The following is a 20,682-nucleotide window of genomic DNA, read 5'->3' on the forward strand; positions in this document are numbered from 1 at the left end:
AAGAACTTATTCCATGTGAGAGAGAGAGAGAGAGAGAGGAGAAAACATGGCGAAAGTAACTTTCCAAGAAATAAGTAAAATCACAGAACAATTTCTGGTAACTGTAACTGAAATGTAAGATCAAAAATTTCCAGACACAAAAAACTACAGATTATGAATTGCTACACGACTCTCTATAGTCCTAACAGCTGTTCACGCAATCAGAGCCACAGACAGTTATTTTGTTCTTGATTTCTCAAACTCCACATCTAAACACCTTCAACAGCTAACCAGGCGAAGCTGACTGTTCCGTTTTAGGCCACATAACGGTACCTTCACCTCATTGACAATATCCCAATTCTCTGAAACATTCAATTACTAATTTAGTAAAGTAGACGGGAACAACAAATCCAACAAGACATTGAGAGATGGAGCCACCTTCATCGTTTTCGGTCTGGCCGCCACTTGTATACTGGTTTGGAGGTTGGACATACAATCTCATCTTCACGAAGTTTGCGTTTCCGACCCTTTTTCTGCCCCAGTAAATGCATTTATCTGTAATTGTGGTATAAACCCAACAACCGGATGACAGAAATAGACAAATCCAAAACGTCAATATACCTGTAGTTCTTTCTGCATAGCCATATCCATGTATAATTTCTCCAAGTCATTCACTCTGCCTTTTCGCGCCTCCAGCTCTCTGTAGGAAGCGGCTGTTTTCCTGCAAATACTCGAAACCACAATATTTTTAAATATATGAAGGGAACAAAAGAGAGCCATGCGCCAGTTTATTCTCTATTCTCTCTACAAAATGAACAGCAGATCATGTCAACAATCCCATGGCCATTGCCCATAATACATGGCTACATTGGTTAGCATGGTAGACTGAAAATTTGAAAACAATATAATTTTTACAACCAACCCATTTTGAGTATTAGTGGTCCACATTATCCCTAGTAGAGTTCAAATCCATTATTGAATTCAATATAAATCAATCAAAATCAGAGAAGAAAAAAAATTATCTTCTCACCTAGTTTTAATGAAATATTATGAATGTAAAAATATCAAAACAGATGCTTTAATAATCACCTCCATGAATGACAGTTCACTTTCTAAATGACAAAATTCACAGCATGAAATTGATCAGTATCCAATAACATATTGAACAAATCATTTCTACCTTTTAATATGATCAGGCACATCCTCAAAAACAGGCACCTTTCCAACTTTTGATGTTCGCAACTGCATCTCTTTGGCATCCTCCCTGGAAGATAATAGGAAACAGAAACAGAGAATCCCAAACATGTCATTATAATGAGAAAAATGAAGGATTTGCAAAATAGACATGATGGCATCTTCCAACCAAATTGCATTCTGAACGAATAATATTAAGCATTGGGGTCTTGCAAACAAGTGCCCAGCAATTCAAGAAAAAAAAATTTATTCAAATGTTTGAACAAACTAGCTTGTAATTAATGACAACCATTTAAAAAAAAAAAAAAAAACATTTAATGCATCCTACTAGAATTTTTTTTTAGTTTCTGTTAAACCAGTCTGAAACCGCTGAACATTTTCATTCTGAAATATCTGAATATTTGCATTCTGAAACATCTGAACAATGGCCTCTTCTTCCCGTTCAGCTACCCAGAATATGGCCTCTTCGTCCCGTGGTCTACTCACTCTCTTTCCCGACCTCAACGAGTCAACAAGAGAGATAACCAGTGCGGTGGCCAGTGAACCTCAACCAAACACCTCTGGTTTTGCTCCGTTGAACTTTCCGATGCGGTCTGTGGAGCAAAAAATGGCGGTTCAAACGGATATTGAAGCCAATCAGTATACTTTGAAGTCATGTGTGGAAACCATGACTGCGGTAACAAACTTGTCGCACCGGCTTCAGAGTAGGACAAATGAGGTGCAGCAGTTAAACGCCCAACTGGCTCTGCTCCAACGCATGTATAAGGAAGCGCGAGCAGAGATAAGTGTGCTAAAGGCAGAAAACAAGGAGCTGAAGCGGAAGGCCACTGTGATGTTCCGATTTGGAGGTCCGCCATATGCGGCAGTGGAGGAGTATGGGGGAGTGAACGTGCTCGGCGGCGTGGGAAACACGGAGGCAGCACCGTCAAGGACCGCCCAGGACGGAGGCAAGAAGAAGAGACCGGCAGCAGAGTAGAGAAGAAAATCCTGCCTGTGGATGTGGGTGTTTTGTTGTTTTTTTTTTTTTTTTTGGTGTAAAATTGTGATCGGAGTTGATCCCCTGATATGACTAAAATGAGTTTGGTGTGCAGTTCGTCTTCTTCTTCTGCGTTTTTTTTTTGTTGTTTTTTTTTTTTTTTTGTTCTTTTTGTTTTTGTTATTTTTATTTTTAGAATAGATATATATTCTATAATGGGTGCTGGCAACAGCACATTGAGAGGAATAAAGTGTGTTTTCAAAAAAAGGATGAGAGAGAGAGAGTGGGTGGAGGAAAAATATTAAAAATGTTTTGCCTCATAAGAAAAAGAAGTGAGTGGGTGAAAGGGTGGATAAAAAGGGTCTTGTCGGACCCATGAAGGAGCTAACCGGAATCAATGTCGGGACAGTTTACTGAATCTTGTCGGACCCATGAAGGAGCTAACCGGAATCAATGTCGGGACAGTTTACAGAGTCTTGTCGGACCCATGAAGGAGCACAGGGATGTTGGAGTCTGAGTTTGTGCATAATAATAATAATAAAATGAATGAGTGGAGAGAGGGTTTTATGTTGAAATAAAAGAAGAGAGGGTGGATAATATTAAAATAAAAAGAAACGAAAAGAGGGGGACAAAAGTTGGTGTCTGGTGGAGAGAAAGGGATGCGCCTGGGGACTTGACCAGTGATGGCCACGACACAGTCCACACTGTAATGGTGGTGTTCCCGTACTTCTCTCTGGGCACTGTGCATTACTAGTAGCCATATCAGAACTGAGCTAAAACCTCCATAAGCTGCCGTCCATGCCATAGCTGTGAGTACTGCTACGAGCATATGGCCACTGTATAGGAGGTCGTTGCAGCCGCCTCCAGCCTTTTTCAGAAGATGATACCACGAAGATCCTTCGAAAGCATTGGGTCGCAAGAAATCAATTAAGAAGTTCATTGATCCCCAATCTGGACGGGAATCTTCAATGAAATTTGCAACTTCATCAAAAGCTCTATCAAGATGGATAAGCTGGCGTATAGCGTTGGCATCAGAAACATAAGGTACATAATATTTTTGAGCCCAACGATGAGGGTATGCAGGGACTCTGAACCGAGCTGATGCACACCAAGGCCGAGCTGATGGCAGAATCGTAGACACAAAAGTTATGGCGCGAAGAAGGCGCCCAATCGCCATGGTGAATATGTATCTTGCACCCAGCCCAAGACCAGGAGCTTTTACAGAGTCAAATAGCACAGAAAATGCCAACATTATAAACAACATCAGGAAATGGTGTAGCCCATCATTGTTGCAGACATGGTGTTCGACGAAATGTCCAAGAGGGATTTTGGGTTTGCTTCGGCGAGGTGGTGAAGAAGAGTGAAGGTATGTGTAGAAAATTCTAGCGGACTAGGTTGAGGTCCGGCGGACGGCTAAGGTGAGGTTGCCGCCCGCCGGTGAAGCGAAAATACTAGGTTCTAAACCTGCTCTGATACCATGTAAAAATAAATTGATAGAGAGAATAAATTGTATGTATTATTGATTGTTGTATATTATCTATTACAAATGGTGAGGGGCTCCTTATATAGGAGATGTAGTGGAGTAGGTGGTAGTAGGTGGTGGTGGTAGGTGTGTAGTAGGTGGTAGTAGGTGGTGGTAGGTGGTGGTAGGTGTAGTAGGTGGAGTAGGTGATGGTAGGTTTTAACAGTTTCCAATATTATCCTTTACTTAAATAAGTTAAACTAAAACCTAAGTCCTTACAAATTCATAAAAATCTCATATAACCTTCATCCATAATTCAAAGCCATGAAGCTAACAAATCTAGAACTACTACATATTGAGCTAACAAATTTATCATGCCAATTTGAAGCTAACAAAATCTAGAACTACACTTTGAGCTGACAAATTTATCATGCTAATTCAAAGCTAACAAATCCCATTGGATTCAAGAGCATCATCTAGAACCAAATGTTGGGCTGCAGACTTGCTACAATAGGTGCCGGCAGTTGTTTCTGCCGATTATTGCTAAAAATCTGGGAGTTCTAGCAGCAGTTTTAAGCAACTACTGCAAAAAAATAAACTTCCTGGAAGTCAACATTAAGCCCATAAATACTCAATGTAAAACAATACAATACGAAGTCGAAGATGGAAAAATTCAAATGCAACAGTTGATCATTCAATGTCTTTATGTTACTAATGTGGTGATAACAAACAGTAATGTTTATTTAGTGATGACTCATATAATCATGCATTTGGTGTTTTCCCAATCACATGCTATTTTCTCATGATATAACAAACAGTGTAGTTATATGACCACAAAACACTTAAGCTTCCATCTTTTTCTTTAGGTGAATATCACTCATAATTTAAGTTCTTCTTGTTAAAAATTTTTAAAATAAGACAAATGGGACAAACATTATATTTTCTGAGACAACATTGTTTTCTCAGGGAGATAGAGTTTCCAGGTTGGATTTTTTAGATCAAATACAACAAACAGTTCCAAAGATGATCATATACTATGTAAAAAATACACTTTCTAGTTTAGCCATTTTTCATTCCAGTGTAAGTCAAATAAGCTGATAAAGTAATTGGTAATAAATAGAGACAGCAAAAAGCTCACACCTGTCTTCAGCATAAAAAATGTGTCTGGTTGACGGTTGATTATCAAGAGACTGTAGCACGGCTGTTAGCTTTTCAATTTTCTGTATCACAAAAAATAAATTTTTACCCAAAGAAGCCAGTAAAGGAGAACCCTGAAATCCTTAAATTTGCAATTTATAGATGTTAAAATCAGTTACATTTTTTTCACTTTGAAGCTTCTGCAGGACATATCCTTTATCTTGGGTCTTCATTAACATGAGTTCTTCTTGAGTGTATTTGTTAGCTTGACTCCTGTAACAGAACCTAATGAATCAGATTGGATTGGATGTGAAGGGGTTAAGCAAAGAAATCAAAGTAATGCAACTTAAAAATTACTCCGGTTTATGGACTCCATCCACCGTTTTTGTTTTGATCATCTTAAAGTAAAATTCATCTGGGTTCCTGAATGCTGCTTTCTCTTTGAGTTTCTGAAAAGTGAGCATACAGGCACAGCATAGTCATGTATTAAAGTGGAATCAAATGCTGAGTAGCAGGACAAAATGATTTGTGACGGCATAATGGCTAACAGCAGGAAAGGAATTAAAGTTACCCGCAAAGCATCCTCTTTTTTGTGAAATGCCTTCGCACGCACAACATAATCCTTGTGTTTCTCGAGAAGCCCATATTTTTTTCTTGATTGTCTGAAATAAAGTGCAAGACAACACATGAGATTGGTTATTTGCCAAACAGAAAAAAAGAAAAAAAAAAAGGAAGACATTTGCAACTTGAAATGCAGTCACTCACGGCTGAGATCGTTCCTTGTGAGCCCGTCTATAAACAGCATTTCTTAGGGACGACATTTTCAAGAATAAGGAAAGCACACAAGGGTTAAGATATTGGCGTTGACAGATTAGAAACTTCCACTCGCTAGTTGCTGCAAAACCACTGAAAAACATAGAGCTTTTAAGTATTACCCCGGGACTAGAAAGACACAAACATTGTACAAGTTTCGACAAAAATGACATGTTCTATCAAAAAAAAATTATAGGCTTCGAATCCAATACAACAAAATAACAACAATACACACAACCCAACATGAGTAAAATTCATACAAGCGTGTGATTTTTATAAAAATACTTAATTACATGAAACACGGGCTTGATTGAAAATGGTACAATGCACCAAAAAATGCTGCAGAAAATATAACCGAAGGAAAAAATTAACCCCCCAAAAATAAAGAGAGAAAAAAGCTACACCAAACAAGTCATAAAATTCGCTAAAACATATACTGACCCTAAAGTCTCAATAACTTTTACATAACATCAGCATTATTTTCATGTTTCACCCTAATTCATCTAGATTAGAATCCGATTATGCAAAAACACACACACAAATCAAAAGCGCTAAACCCTAGAATTGCATAAAATCAAAACCCTAATTAGGTATTTGAAACACGAAATTAAAACTTCACTCTCAGAAGAATCTCTAAATCTCTCACTAAACAAGATGATGAAAACTGTCAAGTTGGGCAGCGAGCAGTCTTACCGGAGATGGACGACGGCGGTGGCCACAGCCGACAGGTAGCTGCGGTCGGCGGCGAGGGATGGGGGGAGAGAGAGAGAAGAGTCGGAATTTATTAGGGCAGCAAATATGATGTAGGAGGGAATTTAGTAGGAAAAATGTTTTGTAAAACAACGTCGTTTAATCTTTTTACTATTACTAGTGAAAGGGCCGCGTGCAAGGCACGCTAACTAATGGCCAGTTAGTGCCCATTACATTTGTGTATTTAAATGAGTTTTGAGCTATTGCATAAACACACAAAATTAGCAACTGAATCATGAATATAAGATCGACTCAACAATACAAAGTTTTTAACAAAAACTATTACTTATACAAAAATAAAAAATAAAAAAACCTATTACAAGATCTATTTTCCCAACAAAATTGTCATTACTAAAAATATGATGTAATAAAAATAAAGCAATTGTTTTCTCTATTTGACAAATGAACAAGTACTCAATCATCCTTAATGGCAGGACTTGAAATCCCTCATCAATTGTGAACCCACTTTTACTTGGTATATTATGAGTAAGATGAGCCAAACCATGCTTGTATGTAATGCTGTGAGACATACCACATCATCTCCTCCATGAACTGAATTTTCTATTAAATCCTCAGCCAGAGTTGCTCTGCATTATATTTGTTAGAAAGAAATATCTAGTTTTCATAATTTAGCATTTCAAATCAAATACTACCTTTTAGATCCCATCAACTCCTTCAATCTAAATGTATACCAAATGGATCAGGATCATGTGAATAATCAAACATGATTGGTTTGCAAAACTTTTATTCTACTTGCTTAAAGCATAAAAAAAAAAAAAATTAAAAACAATAATAGAAAGGTTATCAGCCCTTCTTATTTAATAGTTTAATGGGGGGACAAAAAAATAAAATAAAAAAACAATACAAAGGTAGACCATAATAACTATTATCAAACATCCTTATTTGCATGGATTGGAGATAAGATAAGTAGCTAATCATCTACTTGAAAAGAAGGAAATAGAGAACTACAAGCAAATTCTTACGAGGGTTAGATTCAAATCATTGTGTTTTATGCAGTTCGAACGTAGCGCATGCATGCAAATTAAATCATTCAAAGTTCAAAGAGAAAATTAATCAACAAGATGGTGCAAATTACATAGCGAGGGAATTTCACATCTAAAAGCTAGACCAAACCCACAAGCTTAGTTTTTTAAGCCTTTCATATTTGATAATTAGCTTTTGATAATAAGGTCTAGTTTGCTATTAGATGTTTTTAGCAACTTGCATTCACTAAATTAGATCACAGATGGTCATTCCACAACATCAGTTCTAGATTAACAAGAAGCAAAAGCAATGTTGGATTCTATCATAGTAGTGTTTTCTTTAATATTTGAAATAGATTTTGAGTGCATGAATGCAAGTGATGTTTTAGGTTAGGTTTAATGATCACACTGGACTACAAAGTACAGGTACAATAATTCCAATGATCTAATTAATCGGTTAGAACCTTTGCCTAAAAATAGATCTTTTACAACATGTGAAAGGAGTTTTTTCTATCCAATCGAAATTTTTTGACAAGTTCCAACTCTTCAGGGAAAATTTGAGCCTAAAGTTGGGGGATGGCAAGAATATTAATTTCTGGAAGGCCAAATGGCTTGATGAGAGACCCTAGTTGCATAAACTTTCAGATAATAAGGATGGAAATGTGGCTAATCTTCTCCGCCCAAGTGATCATAATGGTTCTTCGCAACTTAATTTTAGAAGAGCTTTTTTTGTATAGGAAGAAGACGACTTTTCAAACCTGTTACCTTAATGTTGTGTTTGGAGCATGGATTTGGGTAAGGATTTGAAAAGGAAAAGGGAAAGGGAAAATGAAAAGGGAAAGGTGAGTGAAATGTAACTATATTTCATTCACATTTTATCTACATTTTCGCTTTCCTTTCCAAATCTCTACCTAAATTCATGATCAACACAGCCTAAGTGATAGGTGTTCGGTTTTGAAACAAGATTATGGGTGTGCTCTGTTATGCTATGGGAAGCATTGTAGAAATCTTTTAAACATTGGAGTTTTTTTGGTTGAGTGCAGCAAGGATTTGGGAATTTTTTCCGCATCAATTGCTGCTGGTGTTTTGTTTGCAATATTTGCTACTTGCGTTATTTGGCTTTGTTTTGGTTCTTGTTTGCTGTTGCTCCCAATTTTGATTGGGATTTGTTCCCTTTTTTGTTGCTTTAGCCTTGGCCTTTTGTCTCCACTGACGTATTCATTTGTACACCTTGTACCTTTGTTTGACATCAATATATTTTATTTTTACCGATTAAAAAAAAAATCTAGAAACTGCATAAGCTTCTTTTGCACTTCTAGTATCAGGAGGAAGGACAAGAAATAAATCTCACATTACTAATTTACTTTTATTAAAAACAAAGAAAAAGAATTATGAAATAAAAATGAAATGAAACAATAAAAGTGAAAATGGTTGTTAGCAACAACACTTCCATTCAAACTAACAAAAGCAACAAAAGCCACCATATAATGCAAAGAATGTACATTTCAATAAGAGGTCTTTAATCTCATTAAATAAACAACCATGCAAAGTATGCAATGTCAAATGAATTGAGTATCAAATGTTGAATCATTTATCACAGAGAAGGTTCCTGCCCATTTTTGGCTCTTGTACATGAGAATAAATTTACAAAAGAATTGAGATTAATATTGGATATTAAAGATGATAATTTGAAGAATTCTTTTCAAAATGAATTTTTTTAGTGTACTGGAAAAAAAAATCTCAGACTTGTTCATAATAATAATTATGAATGAAGAATAGTGTATTCCTCTGTTATATGAACACCTAACATGCAAAAGGTAGTAATATTAAGCCTCAAGTTCAACTAAACAAACAACAAGGGAAATTGAAGGACTGTATTATATATATTGTTAGGAGACTTTACAATTGTTAACAAAAAATACACATTATCTACATACACAAATGAAAAAAAAAAAAATGAAGCAAGTAACAAAATCTACTAAAGATAATAGAGGAAATTATAAAACTTATTACAAACTCACATCACAAAGAATTATGAAACCACTAAATATGAAGCAAACCATTGGCCAAGACTCCAACGGCTATGTGTAGTTTTCCTCACATTTCTATTTAACCCTCCATAGTGGCCCAAGGCACTGAGCCCTAATCAAATTAAAACATGATTCATACTAATGTGTTATAATTCTCTTTTATGAATGAAACTCAAACAAAAGTCATTTCCAAACCTAGGGGAACAAAAGAAAAAAAAGCAATGAAGAGAAAAGATTGGACCTTTAACCATTCAAATTGACGTTTAAAAGTGATCTTAAGAAATTGTTGAGGTTTATTGAATTTTTCACACGGATGATATATTTTTCAATTTAATCAAAGGAATAAAATTAGTAATAAATTTTTTAAAAAAAGTATGGCAACTTTTTGCAAACCCATTTCACAAAAGACACCTAATGAGGCAAAGAAAACCATTGGCCAAAAAATCTTCTCTACTTTCACTGGTATTCATTTCACCCATCAATTGATCACTATGATCCACAGTCTCTATTTTACATTCTGATCTTCTCTCTCTACTCTATCTTTCTCTACAGACCATCACATACCTATATATTTTTCTTCTTTCTCTACTCTTTTTTCTTTCCACACTCTTTACCGGCCATCACTCACCTCTCTATTTTTCTTCTTCTCTTTTCTCTTCCACATCTCTTGAAGAACCTATTACTCACCATGAGGGATCTTCACATCATCAAAAGTCATAACATAATAGCAGAATTTCCTCAATCACCCAATTCAATTTTCCATGTAAAGCCTTGCAATGGACACACTACCAAGCAATAGTCACAAAACTTCGACACACTATGTTCTACAAAACAAATTGCAAAAGCTAAGCACTTCCACACATCACTGGAACAACTACACATCAATGGAACTACTGTAGCTAGTTCTAGTGATATTCAACAAATACACACACAAAACCAAAAAGAAGGAAAATGATAATGATGATGTGAGAAAGGAAGAGACACATATGAGAGAGGAGAGAGAAAATCTATGACAAAATTAGGAACAAATGAAGAGTTGTGTCAGTTGGGTTACCAAAAGTGTATTTTTGTACATTGAGATTGTAGTTATATACATGCATTTCGAAAAATCCAAACTGCATTTGGAGCGATTCATTTGAAATCAAGAAAAATTCAAACCCCATTTGAAATCAAGAACATTAAGCCCTCTGTTTGAGGGTTTTTAAAGGTGAAAAAGTTTGACCCCATTGAATTTTGCAATCTTTTCACAGCAAAATAGATAAATGAATAAAAAAGCTTGCTGGTATGTATGTGCATAGAAAATACTAAAAAGAGAAGACCACATAAACAACAACTCAAGGAAAATTTATATGATGGTCACCAAAATCACAATTTCATACTAATAAAAATCAGGGTTTTAGGGATTTCAAGCCATACCTCTTCAATGAGAACTCTTTCGAACCAATAAGCTACTACAGAAGACAGAGCTCTCGAAGAACCCTTCAAAATCAAGAGACGAAAGTGAGAGATGATAAAGAGCAAAAGAACGGACAGAGAAATCAGAGAGAGAGAAACCATAGATTCGGAGCAAATAGGAGAAAATTTTAGGTTTTAAGAGCCATACCTGGTCTCTTCAATCCTTGCGACTTCGATCTCCACGAATGGAAACAGGGAAGAGACGACCCGAGAAGAGAGAGGGGTTTTTCGTGAGGGAGAGAAGCAAACAAACGAGGGAGAGAGCGGCGTATACTATGGATCCTTTGATAAACAGCTGTACGGAATTTGAAGTTAGTTTTCCATGAATAGCCTTGCATCCAAAGAAGAAAACCTATAAAGCATAAGGCCGACTTTTCAACTATTCAAAAAATATGTTCATATTTAGCTGAAATTACTGTTTACTTTGCATCCGTGGTTTATATATAGAGTAATGATTCATTCCCTTTTTCCTCACGCCTTTGAACCCTCCTCTCTCTCATTGGTTACCTTTTCTTTTTTTTTCTTTTTTTATTGCTCCTCCAATCACCCCTGCCACGTGGCAAAGGAGGGGTGAGGGGTGACCCCCAAAAGGAGGTCCCAAGCATTATTCTTATATATATTGTATAGATTTGCGATGCCAATTTTTTTTTTTCTTTCTGATTTTAATAATAAAATATTCATAACAGGATGAAAATTATATTTTGATAAAAAATACTAACAAAAATAATAAATATATTTGATGAATTATAAGAAAGAATAATATTAGAAATCATGAAAAAAATATCATAAAATATTTTATAAATTTTTTTTATTTATAATTTAATAGTGAAAAATCTTTCAAGATCATTTTCATGATACATAGCATTACTCAGAAAATAGAGAGTGATTAAATATGAGTGCCGTGCTGGAAGTAGTGATTGGAGTATTGTCAGATGTCATAAGAGAATTATCGTGAAGATTATCAAAAATCATAAAAGATAATTAAAAAAAACTAATTTGAGTTTATTGGAAAGTATCGAAAGGTCTATAAATGTTGAGAGAAGATTGATTAGTGGTAACTGGAGGCGATGTGAGAGAAGAAAAGTGTGACAACTTAATTTGAAAACAAAAAAATATATACATCTTCTTTGTTTTTTCCCAAAAAGTTTTAAACATTTTGAAATCAATTTTACTTTTATGAAAACAAAAATAATATGCAAAACAATTTTTTGTTATAAGTATCCAAACAAAAGGAAAATAAAAAGCAAACATCAAAAGCATTAATTAAATTTATTTAATATTTTAAAATATATTTTTTAATTAATGATTTTACTAGTTCACTTAATTTTTCTCGTTATATAATCAATTTTAAATAAAATTTTATCAAAATTCAATTTAAAAAAATTTATTTCTGCATAAGCAATTTATAATAGTATTATCAACAATATTCTATAAACAATACATATATTCAAAACGATTATAATATTGAAATGATAATAATCATCATACATTGGTTCACATTTTAAATCTAGGTTGGTTAGGTTCACCCCACAGCTTAATCCTAAGACCTAAATCGAACCCAAATCCTGCATGCAGCTCATGCCATTTAAGGTGGCCGAACCCAACATTCATTCACAAAATCTGTGACTGCTTGGCCTCATAAGCTAATTTGAATAGCGACAACCCTTTCTCTCAAACCCTTAACTCTATTTTCCAACAAATGTAACCAATAGACTACCAACAACAATAGGAATAACCACTACATACGTGTTTAATTATAATTACAAATGGATTACCAGTACATGATCTATATGCAAAACGGGTTTATCACTACATTAACAATCATCCCAAGAAAACCATCTATACCCATTACAATCATCCTCCTATCCTTTCAACTCTTTTGACATATTTAATCCAAACACAATTTCATCATCAGCATATATGGACTGTTGATTGACACGCCCAAGATTCTAGTCCTCTTCTGGTGGGACAAAGTCAGGCAGGCCGCCTTCTGTGGACCCGTCATCCAGTTTTTGCTTCTTATGAGGAGAGAAGGAACTCATGGAGGCATTGGGAGGGGGAGGTGGGTGTGAATGAGATGGAGCTAGCGGCTGATCCTTGGGTAATGGAACTGTCTCGGAGGCTTTCAGAACACCACTTAGTTTTTGCTGTTCCTCAATTATCTTCTGCAAGTATTTCCCCTGGGCCTCTATCCTCATTTGTAACTGTCTTTGTACCTGAAATATCAACAAGTATTATAGTATCAGACATGTAGACAGCCCAAGAATTCTATTTAACGGTTTAATGTCAGTTAAAAATAAAGGCAGCGGTTACGTAAAAAACAATTTTTTGCATTTTCTTCCATTTTGTATGATGGAAAACATAAGTCAAACAAAAAGCGTTTTCCGTGGTCAACAAAAAATAAAATTACTTGATGAAAAATGTTTTCTATTTTGAAAGGTGGGAAATATTTTTCAGACTAAAATTTACCAATGTAACACACTACCACCCAACTACCACCACCACCTCCATCACCCCACCATGACTAGCACTACCTACACTACCACCTCCTCGACCACTGCCACAATACATTAGTTACAAGGTTGCAATTAAACATAGAAAAACGTTTTATACATGAAACATTTTCTGAAAAAGTTTGTTAAAAAAATGTCAACATCTGGTAATCAAAAGCATTCTCCTTCACACTAGTCCATTGGAGAAGTTATTTCAAAACACCAAAAATTTTCGTAGTACCTTTTTTGAAAGTAATATTAGAGAAAATTCCAAGGGGCCACCACCCTACCCTAGTACACACACACACAAAAAAAATATCCCACCTCAGTTAACATCTCAACGGAGACCATTAAAAAAAATGGAAAATGAAACAACAAAAATGTTGCTCATCTGTAACCCAAAATGAAGTACACAGGCAACCTAGCCCCTCTACCTCTCACTGCTCCCTTTTTCCCACTCTTTAACTCCCTTGCACATCTTCTTGTGCTTCTCCTGACCCTCCTTGCCAGATTTTCATCCAATACAGACCTCTAATTTGCTTCAATGCCTTTTATCAGCTCCAAAGCATCATTCTCAAACTCTTGGCAAGGAATCCCAGCAAAGTTGCTTAAACCTTTAACCTTCTTCATAACCCACTGTGACACTTCTTCCTCCAACCTCTTTCCTCTTTTTAAGCACAGTAGTAGGTTTCCCCCAGCCATACTACCAAATCTGAAATATATTGCCCCTAGCAAGTAACAACCTTCCCAACTGAACCCACAATTCCCTCACATCCTTCCCATCTATCATCTTCCATCCCTTCTAGTTTCTCCCTTCAATGTTCAGGCAATCTCCCGATTCCTGGGCTCTTCAGCTTGCAGCTACACACTAGATAAAAACCCTTCTCCTTTGATTCAAAGCATACTGGCAAGACTCGACAATATCCTCATATCCTAAGATTTGTTCACGTACCCAAACACAACTTTTGGACACATATCCCCATATCCAAAGATTTTGGGTTTCGGGAGGTCCAACATCTAGACACACACACTGGTACCCGATACATATATCCACTGTCCATGTTACAGCTATGAGGACTAAACATAATTTGTAAGAGACAAACAGCAATAACAACCAATCGAAAAGTTCACAGACCATATCATCTCCATTTCAGAATTATAAGCAGCTAAAAGCAATGCAAGCATGAGATCAAACCTCAAGTTGTTCATGAAGACGCTTCTGTACCTCCATCTGCATCCTCAGCGCATCATTAATTTGCACTCCCCTGAATAATTTTGTAAAGAGTTACACAATTATCAGATTATATAAAGAGCTGTGTGCAAAATACTTTGAAAGAGGACAGAAACCCACTGGGAAGAATCCAAGCTATTTAGGCTGTCTCCAGAACCTTTCTTCTGATCTTTAGAACCTAACATTAACAATGTTTTAACAACTACTAATTTCAATTCTCAAAAAGTAAAAACAAAATACTACACACACACACAATTACAACTGAACTGGGAGAGGTGTAGGACGCATTACCATCAGCTGGCGACTCTGGCAGGTACTTTGCAAGGCGATATTTCTATATGTAAATGAAGAAGGCAAATCACAATCAGTTTCCAAAGCTGTTCATGAACAAGACAAACACATATAGGAATGACCAAACCTGTAAATGGCTTTTCACGTGATATATGGTAAGTCCAGGTTCACCCATCACTCGTAAAACACCTTTAGGTGTTGCTCCTGAAGCAAAAATGGAAACGACCGAAAGAGGCCATAAATATGATATAAATCCAAAAGAATCAGCTAAGTTCATTGCAGCTAATCCATTCAAATATGAATCAGCTAAGTTCGTTGCAGCTAATCCATTCAGATATGAAGGACAGAAGCCGCGATCTATATATCTACATATATTGCCATCCATATATACATATAAACTAAATCTTCATCATTTAAAAGTCAGTCAAAAAGAAAAATTAATTAAAGCCATTGAACAAATTTAACTTGGTACTGAATCCTGGCTCAAATATAGATGTTATTATGTAAGGTGACAAAAGTAGATGTTATTATAGATGTTTCTTATTCTTATTATTATTATAATTTATAACTAATTGTGAGAGTGAGGCTCAATCAGCAGAACTTCTAAAATTTGTGTGCTGTGATTAAAATTACCAGAGCATTTTTAACTTTCATCGGCACACATACGGTAAGAAAACATAACAACTTATTGTAACTAGAATATAAATGTGTTATGACACCACAACCAGAGAGCAAGGCTAGTGCAAAGCTATATGTAAATTTAAGCCTATATTGAATTATCCCCCAAAACATCATTATTCAATGTCTTGGTCTTCAAGTTAGTTTAGTAGATTGAAATACTAAATTTTCATACAGATCTTGCATACATATTGGTGTTAAATGCTTCTATATCTGTATGTTACTAATGAACCAATGAATATGTATAAAGGCTTAAAAGAAAAAGAAACAAAGAAGAATTAACACAAGACTTGGTATCTTTCATTTTTCAGAGAACATAACACTGAATCCTACAATCTGTTATAAAAACCACATTTGGGAAAATCAAACCCATGAATATTTCATCCCCAGTGCAGTAGTCCACAGTGAATTAGCAATCCGTGAGCCCAACTGCCAAGCATGAATTAGGCGTCCTTTAAGTTCATACTTAAAACTCTATTTTTTAAGTTCATACTTCATAGAATAAACCTTAGATTTGATGCAAAAATTAATCCATATTTACCAGTCAGGAAAACAAACAAGAAACTTCTCACATGTCAACTGTATTAGCCAAAAATATGTAGGAAAAAAAAAACGATAATTAAAATATCATTCCAATATTTAATTTTTTTACTGAGAATAAAATACCCACTATCTGGTCCGCCAAGTTGAGTAATAGCGTCTACGAAGCGATCATGAAGATCTGAAGTCCACCGCAACCGTTGCTTCCCCCCACCTCCCCCTGCAGGAGCAGTACTTCTTGCTGCAGATCCACCCAAAACTCCAACTAATGCAAGTTGTTCAGGGGCTGGAGATTTATGTGGCACTAAGCTTGCAGTTGAAAATTTCTTGGCGTGATACATGTTGAAAGCAGTTTCCTAGGAATACCCAAAAAATTCAAAAACAATGATAACAACAATACAGAAAAATTAAACTTCATATTGAGATTGAGGAGATTTTTATTGTCCAAGAAGCCAATGAAAGGGACATGATTAACGGGACCTTTACACTTGTTTTTATTCAAAATTAAACAAATAGTCTATAGACATCAATGTGTTTTTTTCCGAAAAACATTGCTAATTGTTTTTTTACTTGGATGTAAACCCTAGGAAAAAAAAAAAGGTTAAAATTCAAATGATTGCTAATCACGCTTTATCGTAATTTGGGAATAAAATTTATCTATTTATTTAATTTTGAATATAGAAAATAAAAAATAAAAATAAAAAAAATAAAAGGGGTTAAAGGCCCTAATTAAAGCTTCAATTCATTTTGATGAAGGACAAGAAGATTACCAATACACACACTGATGTGTCTTTCAAAATTACTAAAGTATTACATACAAATTTCATAAACTGGTAAAGAATTTAAAAAAAAAAAAATAAAAAAAAAAAAAAAAGAAGTACAAAAACAGATAAATTTTGAAAGACCCACAATCAGATTTCAACATAACGTTATGTACAAAAACATGTCTCCGTATGGTTCATGAACAAATTTAATTTATGGCAAAGAACAGTAGAACATCATAATCAAAAGATACATATAATCCGAAGAGAAATCAGCTGGAATTAACGATCAAAAATTGAAAATTCAGTCAAAGAATCAAACTTTATCTTGTGTTTTACCTCTTACTGGGGCTTGAAAGCAGAGGAAAGAACGTGAAATGATGAGATGAAGGGGGGTTTTTTGAAGAAATTGTTGAAAAACAGAGACTCGTCTTCCTCGGAACTCAACGACCAATCGAGAAATTGAGGATTGTAATCATCATTCATTCATTCAATTTCAATCTGACAAACGAAGCAAGAGAGAGAGAGAGAGAGAGAGAGAGAGAGAGACAGAGAGAGGGGTTGGGTTTAAATTGAGAGTACCGTCACAGAGTAGAATAAGAAGAAAAAGAGCAATGAATTGAGGAGAGAGAAAGTCTTACTATTGGTGGTGACGATGGTGGTGGTGAGGGCTGAGTTGTGGCAGAGGACGGCAGCTAGAGAGAGAGAGAGAGAGAGAGAGACCTCCCAATGGCAAAAAATTTTTTAGATATTTATTGGGTGTCCAAACAAAGTAGGGTGATTATTTAGGGTGACAGTACCCATCAATTGTTTTGGACATTTTATTTTTTTAGACTCTCATCTATAAATTTTAAAATTCTTAAAAAAATTTCTCTTCTCCTAAATAATATTAAAATTATCATTATAAAAATATTTTATCCATTCAATTTAATGCACACTCTAAAAAATCTCTCTCTCAAAAATTCTAACAAAACTCATGAAGGTGATTATTATTTCATCTTCATATACTTGTTCATGACATTAGAAAATAAATGTAGGATTTTGTGTTGTTGATTCGAAATTTCCCTTTTCTAGGTTTTGTGATCTCTACGAGTTTCGATTATCTATTTCCGAACAAATAAAAAATGTTAGATTATCTATTCCCGAACAAATGAACAATGTTCGGGCCTATATTCTCGAATTTTAATCATATGTTTGAGAGTTCAGTCCCGAAAAAATAACGAATAGTTTTTGTTATTTTTGTCATGTTTTTTCTAAGAAACTTACTCTTATAAAATCAATCTCCTCTGAGTTAAGAATGCTATCAAAGGTACGAATCTCCTCTGAGTTTTTATTGTTGTACTCCTCTCGTCTTACAGAGTTGTGATTGTCAAAAAAAACTTCCACTCATTGTCATTGCTTAAGAAGTGTAGATAATCAAATAGTTGTCACCGCTACCACCAGAATTTTGCCGCCAAAGGGTTTTCAAAGTTTTGAGGGTGGGTAGGTTTTGAATGTGAGATTTGAGAAATATGGATAGATGGTGATGGAAGTGGGTACTCTGCTTTGTTTGGCAAGAGTTTTTTTGGCTATTTTAGCCACAAAAGACAAAATAGGCTATTTTAGTCACAACAAACAAAACATCACATCCAACCCATAATCATTATACTCTTCTCTCACAAAAAAAGTCAAAAAAGTCAAAAAATCATTTCCAAACCAAGCTTTTTAACCCAGGCTAAAATAGTAAAAAAATCAACCCACTTTCCAAATGAAGACTAAACCCTAACTCAGGATGAAATAGATATGTGAGTTTAATTGTGAAATGGGATATTTCAAAATTAAACGTCCTTTTTAATAATTTCATTTAAGATTATTATTGTAATATTAAAAAAAAAAACAAAAAATGGAAGATCCAAACTAATTGATGGGATGCTAATAGCAACACTATTCAGTAGTCTATAGTACGGACACATGATATTTTATGGTATTATGATTGGTAGAGAAAACAGAATAGGTGAAATATTGTGTTAGGTTATTAAAAAATATGAAAGACATGATAAATAATAATTGATTAAAAAATATGGACACGTATAATTGTTTTGAGAAATATTTTAAAAGCTAAATTTTTTATTTTTTATTTTTTAAAAAATATATATAAAAAAATAAAGCAGTAATATAATTTAAAAGAGATTAAAAAAAGGGTCAGGCTCCCGAGCTCTAATTAGAGCTGCAAAAGTGCAGCTCTAATGAGCTGTCACCTAAAAAAAAAAAAAACAGTAAAGTAAAAGACAAAAAAGAGGGAAGAAAAAGACAAATTAAAGATACATTAGAGGTTCTTTTTTAGTGGTCCAAATCATTTTTGTTAAAAAAATCCTCTGAGAGTATTCTATCCAAAGAGTACGACTACACACAGCATAGAGTAATATATTTAAGTATTAATTGCATTCAAACCCCTCCAATTATTAATCAATATGTACAAATTGGTTGAGATTTTCTTGCGCTTAAGGCCTCGCTTGCTCGCTTGGCATATGTCTGTTTTAATTTAAAAGTCAAAAAAATTAAAAAAATTATAATTTATATAAAAAAGTCAAAAAATTTATAATTTATATTAAAAAGTTAAAATTTTAATTTTCTCTCTACGTTTTGCATAACTTTTCATAAAAAAAATAAAAAAATCATTCAAAACATATTAATTTTTGTACCTCATATTTTAGTCAAAAAGTAAAAAAATTACTAAAATAGCTTATTCCTAAACGAGGCCTAAATATGAGCTTGAGAGCAATCGACGAGCTGATAGTGCTTATTACAAGTCTCATTTTAATAATTTAATTTATAAATTTTTTTGTGTATATTATTTATACATAAAATTAAGTATGATAATTATAATATTTTTATTTTATTATATTTGTTTTTTAAAAAATAAACTTCTGTTTTTTTAAGAGACAAATGTCATAAAATAATAAATATTATGATTATCAGATTTATCTAATTTTTTGTACTAATGATATACATTAAGAGTTTTATAAAGTAAATTGTTCGGATCATCAAAACATAATCCATGATGAACCCTACAAGCCTATCAAGTTCTCTCGTAATTATATTTAAATTTAAGAGAAACTCAACTCTAACCAACTAAGCTTGGCTTAGGCTTTGTTTTGGGATAAACGTTTAGTGTTTTTGGTTTGAATGTGATATTTATGAGAGAATAATTTAAATAATTATAATTTTAATATGAGATTTTATCTTATTTTAGCTTTTGAACTTATTTTATTTTTTTATAAACTAGCCAAACCCATTTGCCAAACAACCTCTTAGCATCCGTTTGGGAAGTGGGTTGGCTTTTTGACTTTTTGATTTTTTTGATTATTTTAGCCTAGGCTAAAAAGCTTGGTTTGGGAAGGGCTTTTTGGTTTTTTTGACTTTTTTTGTGAGAGAAGAGTGTAAAGATTATGGGTTGGATGTGATGTTTTGTTTGTTACGACTAAAATAACTTATTTTATTTTTTGTGACTAAAATAACCCCAAACCTCATTGCCAAACGGAGCCAAGGTTATAGGTTCAATTTTGTTAGTTGAATTAAAAGAATCACTTTGCATAGGTGGAGAGGCTGGCTCCTATAGATATTATTTAACTCACTTTCACTGATAAATAAATAAATATATATGTATATAAGGGCTCAGCTTGTCTTACGTTGAGATTAAGATTAGACTCGTTCAGTCCGATCTATGGACTCATTTTTGAACCATTTTTCGATAATCTGAACCGTTCAATATGTAGAACTCGTTGAGTATTATATCTCTATAAAAAATCACGTTGATTGGATATCGATAGCTGTTTGATCGGATTAGATTTGTATTTAAAAAATGAATGGTGAAAAAAAAAACGGTTGACAAAATTCGGAGCCAATCAAATAGCTATTGATATCCAATCAA

The 20,682-nt window shown here is 34.2% G+C and overlaps 2 protein-coding genes and 1 pseudogene across 11 annotated transcripts; all 3 read right to left on the reverse strand.

Annotated features, from left to right (window-relative positions):
• Positions 1–43: 43 nt before the first annotated feature.
• Positions 44–11,198, reverse strand: LOC114290179 (putative U3 small nucleolar RNA-associated protein 11). 8 transcript variants are annotated; one of them, XR_014343090.1, is made up of 12 exons: positions 10,928–11,193; positions 10,741–10,803; positions 6,255–6,293; positions 5,514–5,654; positions 5,320–5,410; positions 5,106–5,197; positions 4,928–5,021; positions 4,752–4,831; positions 1,160–1,243; positions 601–700; positions 418–534; positions 44–341 (listed from the first exon to the last, which is right to left on the reverse strand). XR_014343090.1 is itself a non-coding variant. In XM_082893217.1 (12 exons), the coding sequence occupies exons 4-11, from the start codon at positions 5,567–5,569 to the stop codon at positions 420–422; spliced, it is 690 nt and encodes a 229-aa protein (XP_082749343.1). In that variant the 5' UTR covers positions 5,570–5,654; positions 6,255–6,293; positions 10,741–10,803; positions 10,928–11,193; the 3' UTR covers positions 44–341; positions 418–419. The 8 variants fall into 8 exon arrangements, 5 of the variants coding, with proteins under 5 accessions (XP_082749343.1, XP_082749341.1, XP_028089876.1 ...); XR_014343088.1 differs by lacking the exon at positions 6,255–6,293 and adding an exon at positions 6,844–6,898; XM_082893217.1 differs by having other exon boundaries at positions 418–512.
• LOC114290178 (protein PHLOEM UNLOADING MODULATOR pseudogene) lies at positions 2,481–3,920 on the reverse strand (annotated as a pseudogene).
• A 1,307-nt stretch (positions 11,199–12,505) lies between the features above and the next one.
• On the reverse strand, positions 12,506–17,567 carry LOC114290181 (myb family transcription factor PHL7). Of its 3 annotated transcripts, none has more exons than XM_028234077.2 (8): positions 17,414–17,567; positions 17,112–17,273; positions 16,142–16,367; positions 14,921–14,997; positions 14,794–14,836; positions 14,623–14,671; positions 14,467–14,536; positions 12,506–12,995 (listed from the first exon to the last, which is right to left on the reverse strand). In XM_028234077.2, exons 3-8 carry the CDS (start codon positions 16,350–16,352, stop codon positions 12,729–12,731), a joined length of 717 nt encoding a protein of 238 aa, XP_028089878.1. In that variant the 5' UTR covers positions 16,353–16,367; positions 17,112–17,273; positions 17,414–17,567; the 3' UTR covers positions 12,506–12,728. The 3 variants fall into 3 exon arrangements, with proteins under 3 accessions (XP_028089878.1, XP_028089877.1, XP_082749346.1); XM_028234076.2 differs by having other exon boundaries at positions 14,623–14,680; XM_082893220.1 differs by lacking the exon at positions 17,414–17,567 and having other exon boundaries at positions 14,623–14,680; positions 17,112–17,385.
• Between the last annotated feature and the right edge of the window lie 3,115 nt (positions 17,568–20,682).

The sequence above is a fragment of the Camellia sinensis genome, chromosome 10 (genome assembly GCF_055761805.1).
Source record: "Camellia sinensis isolate YWXY chromosome 10, ASM5576180v1, whole genome shotgun sequence".
Lineage (NCBI taxonomy): Eukaryota > Viridiplantae > Streptophyta > Magnoliopsida > Ericales > Theaceae > Camellia > Camellia sinensis.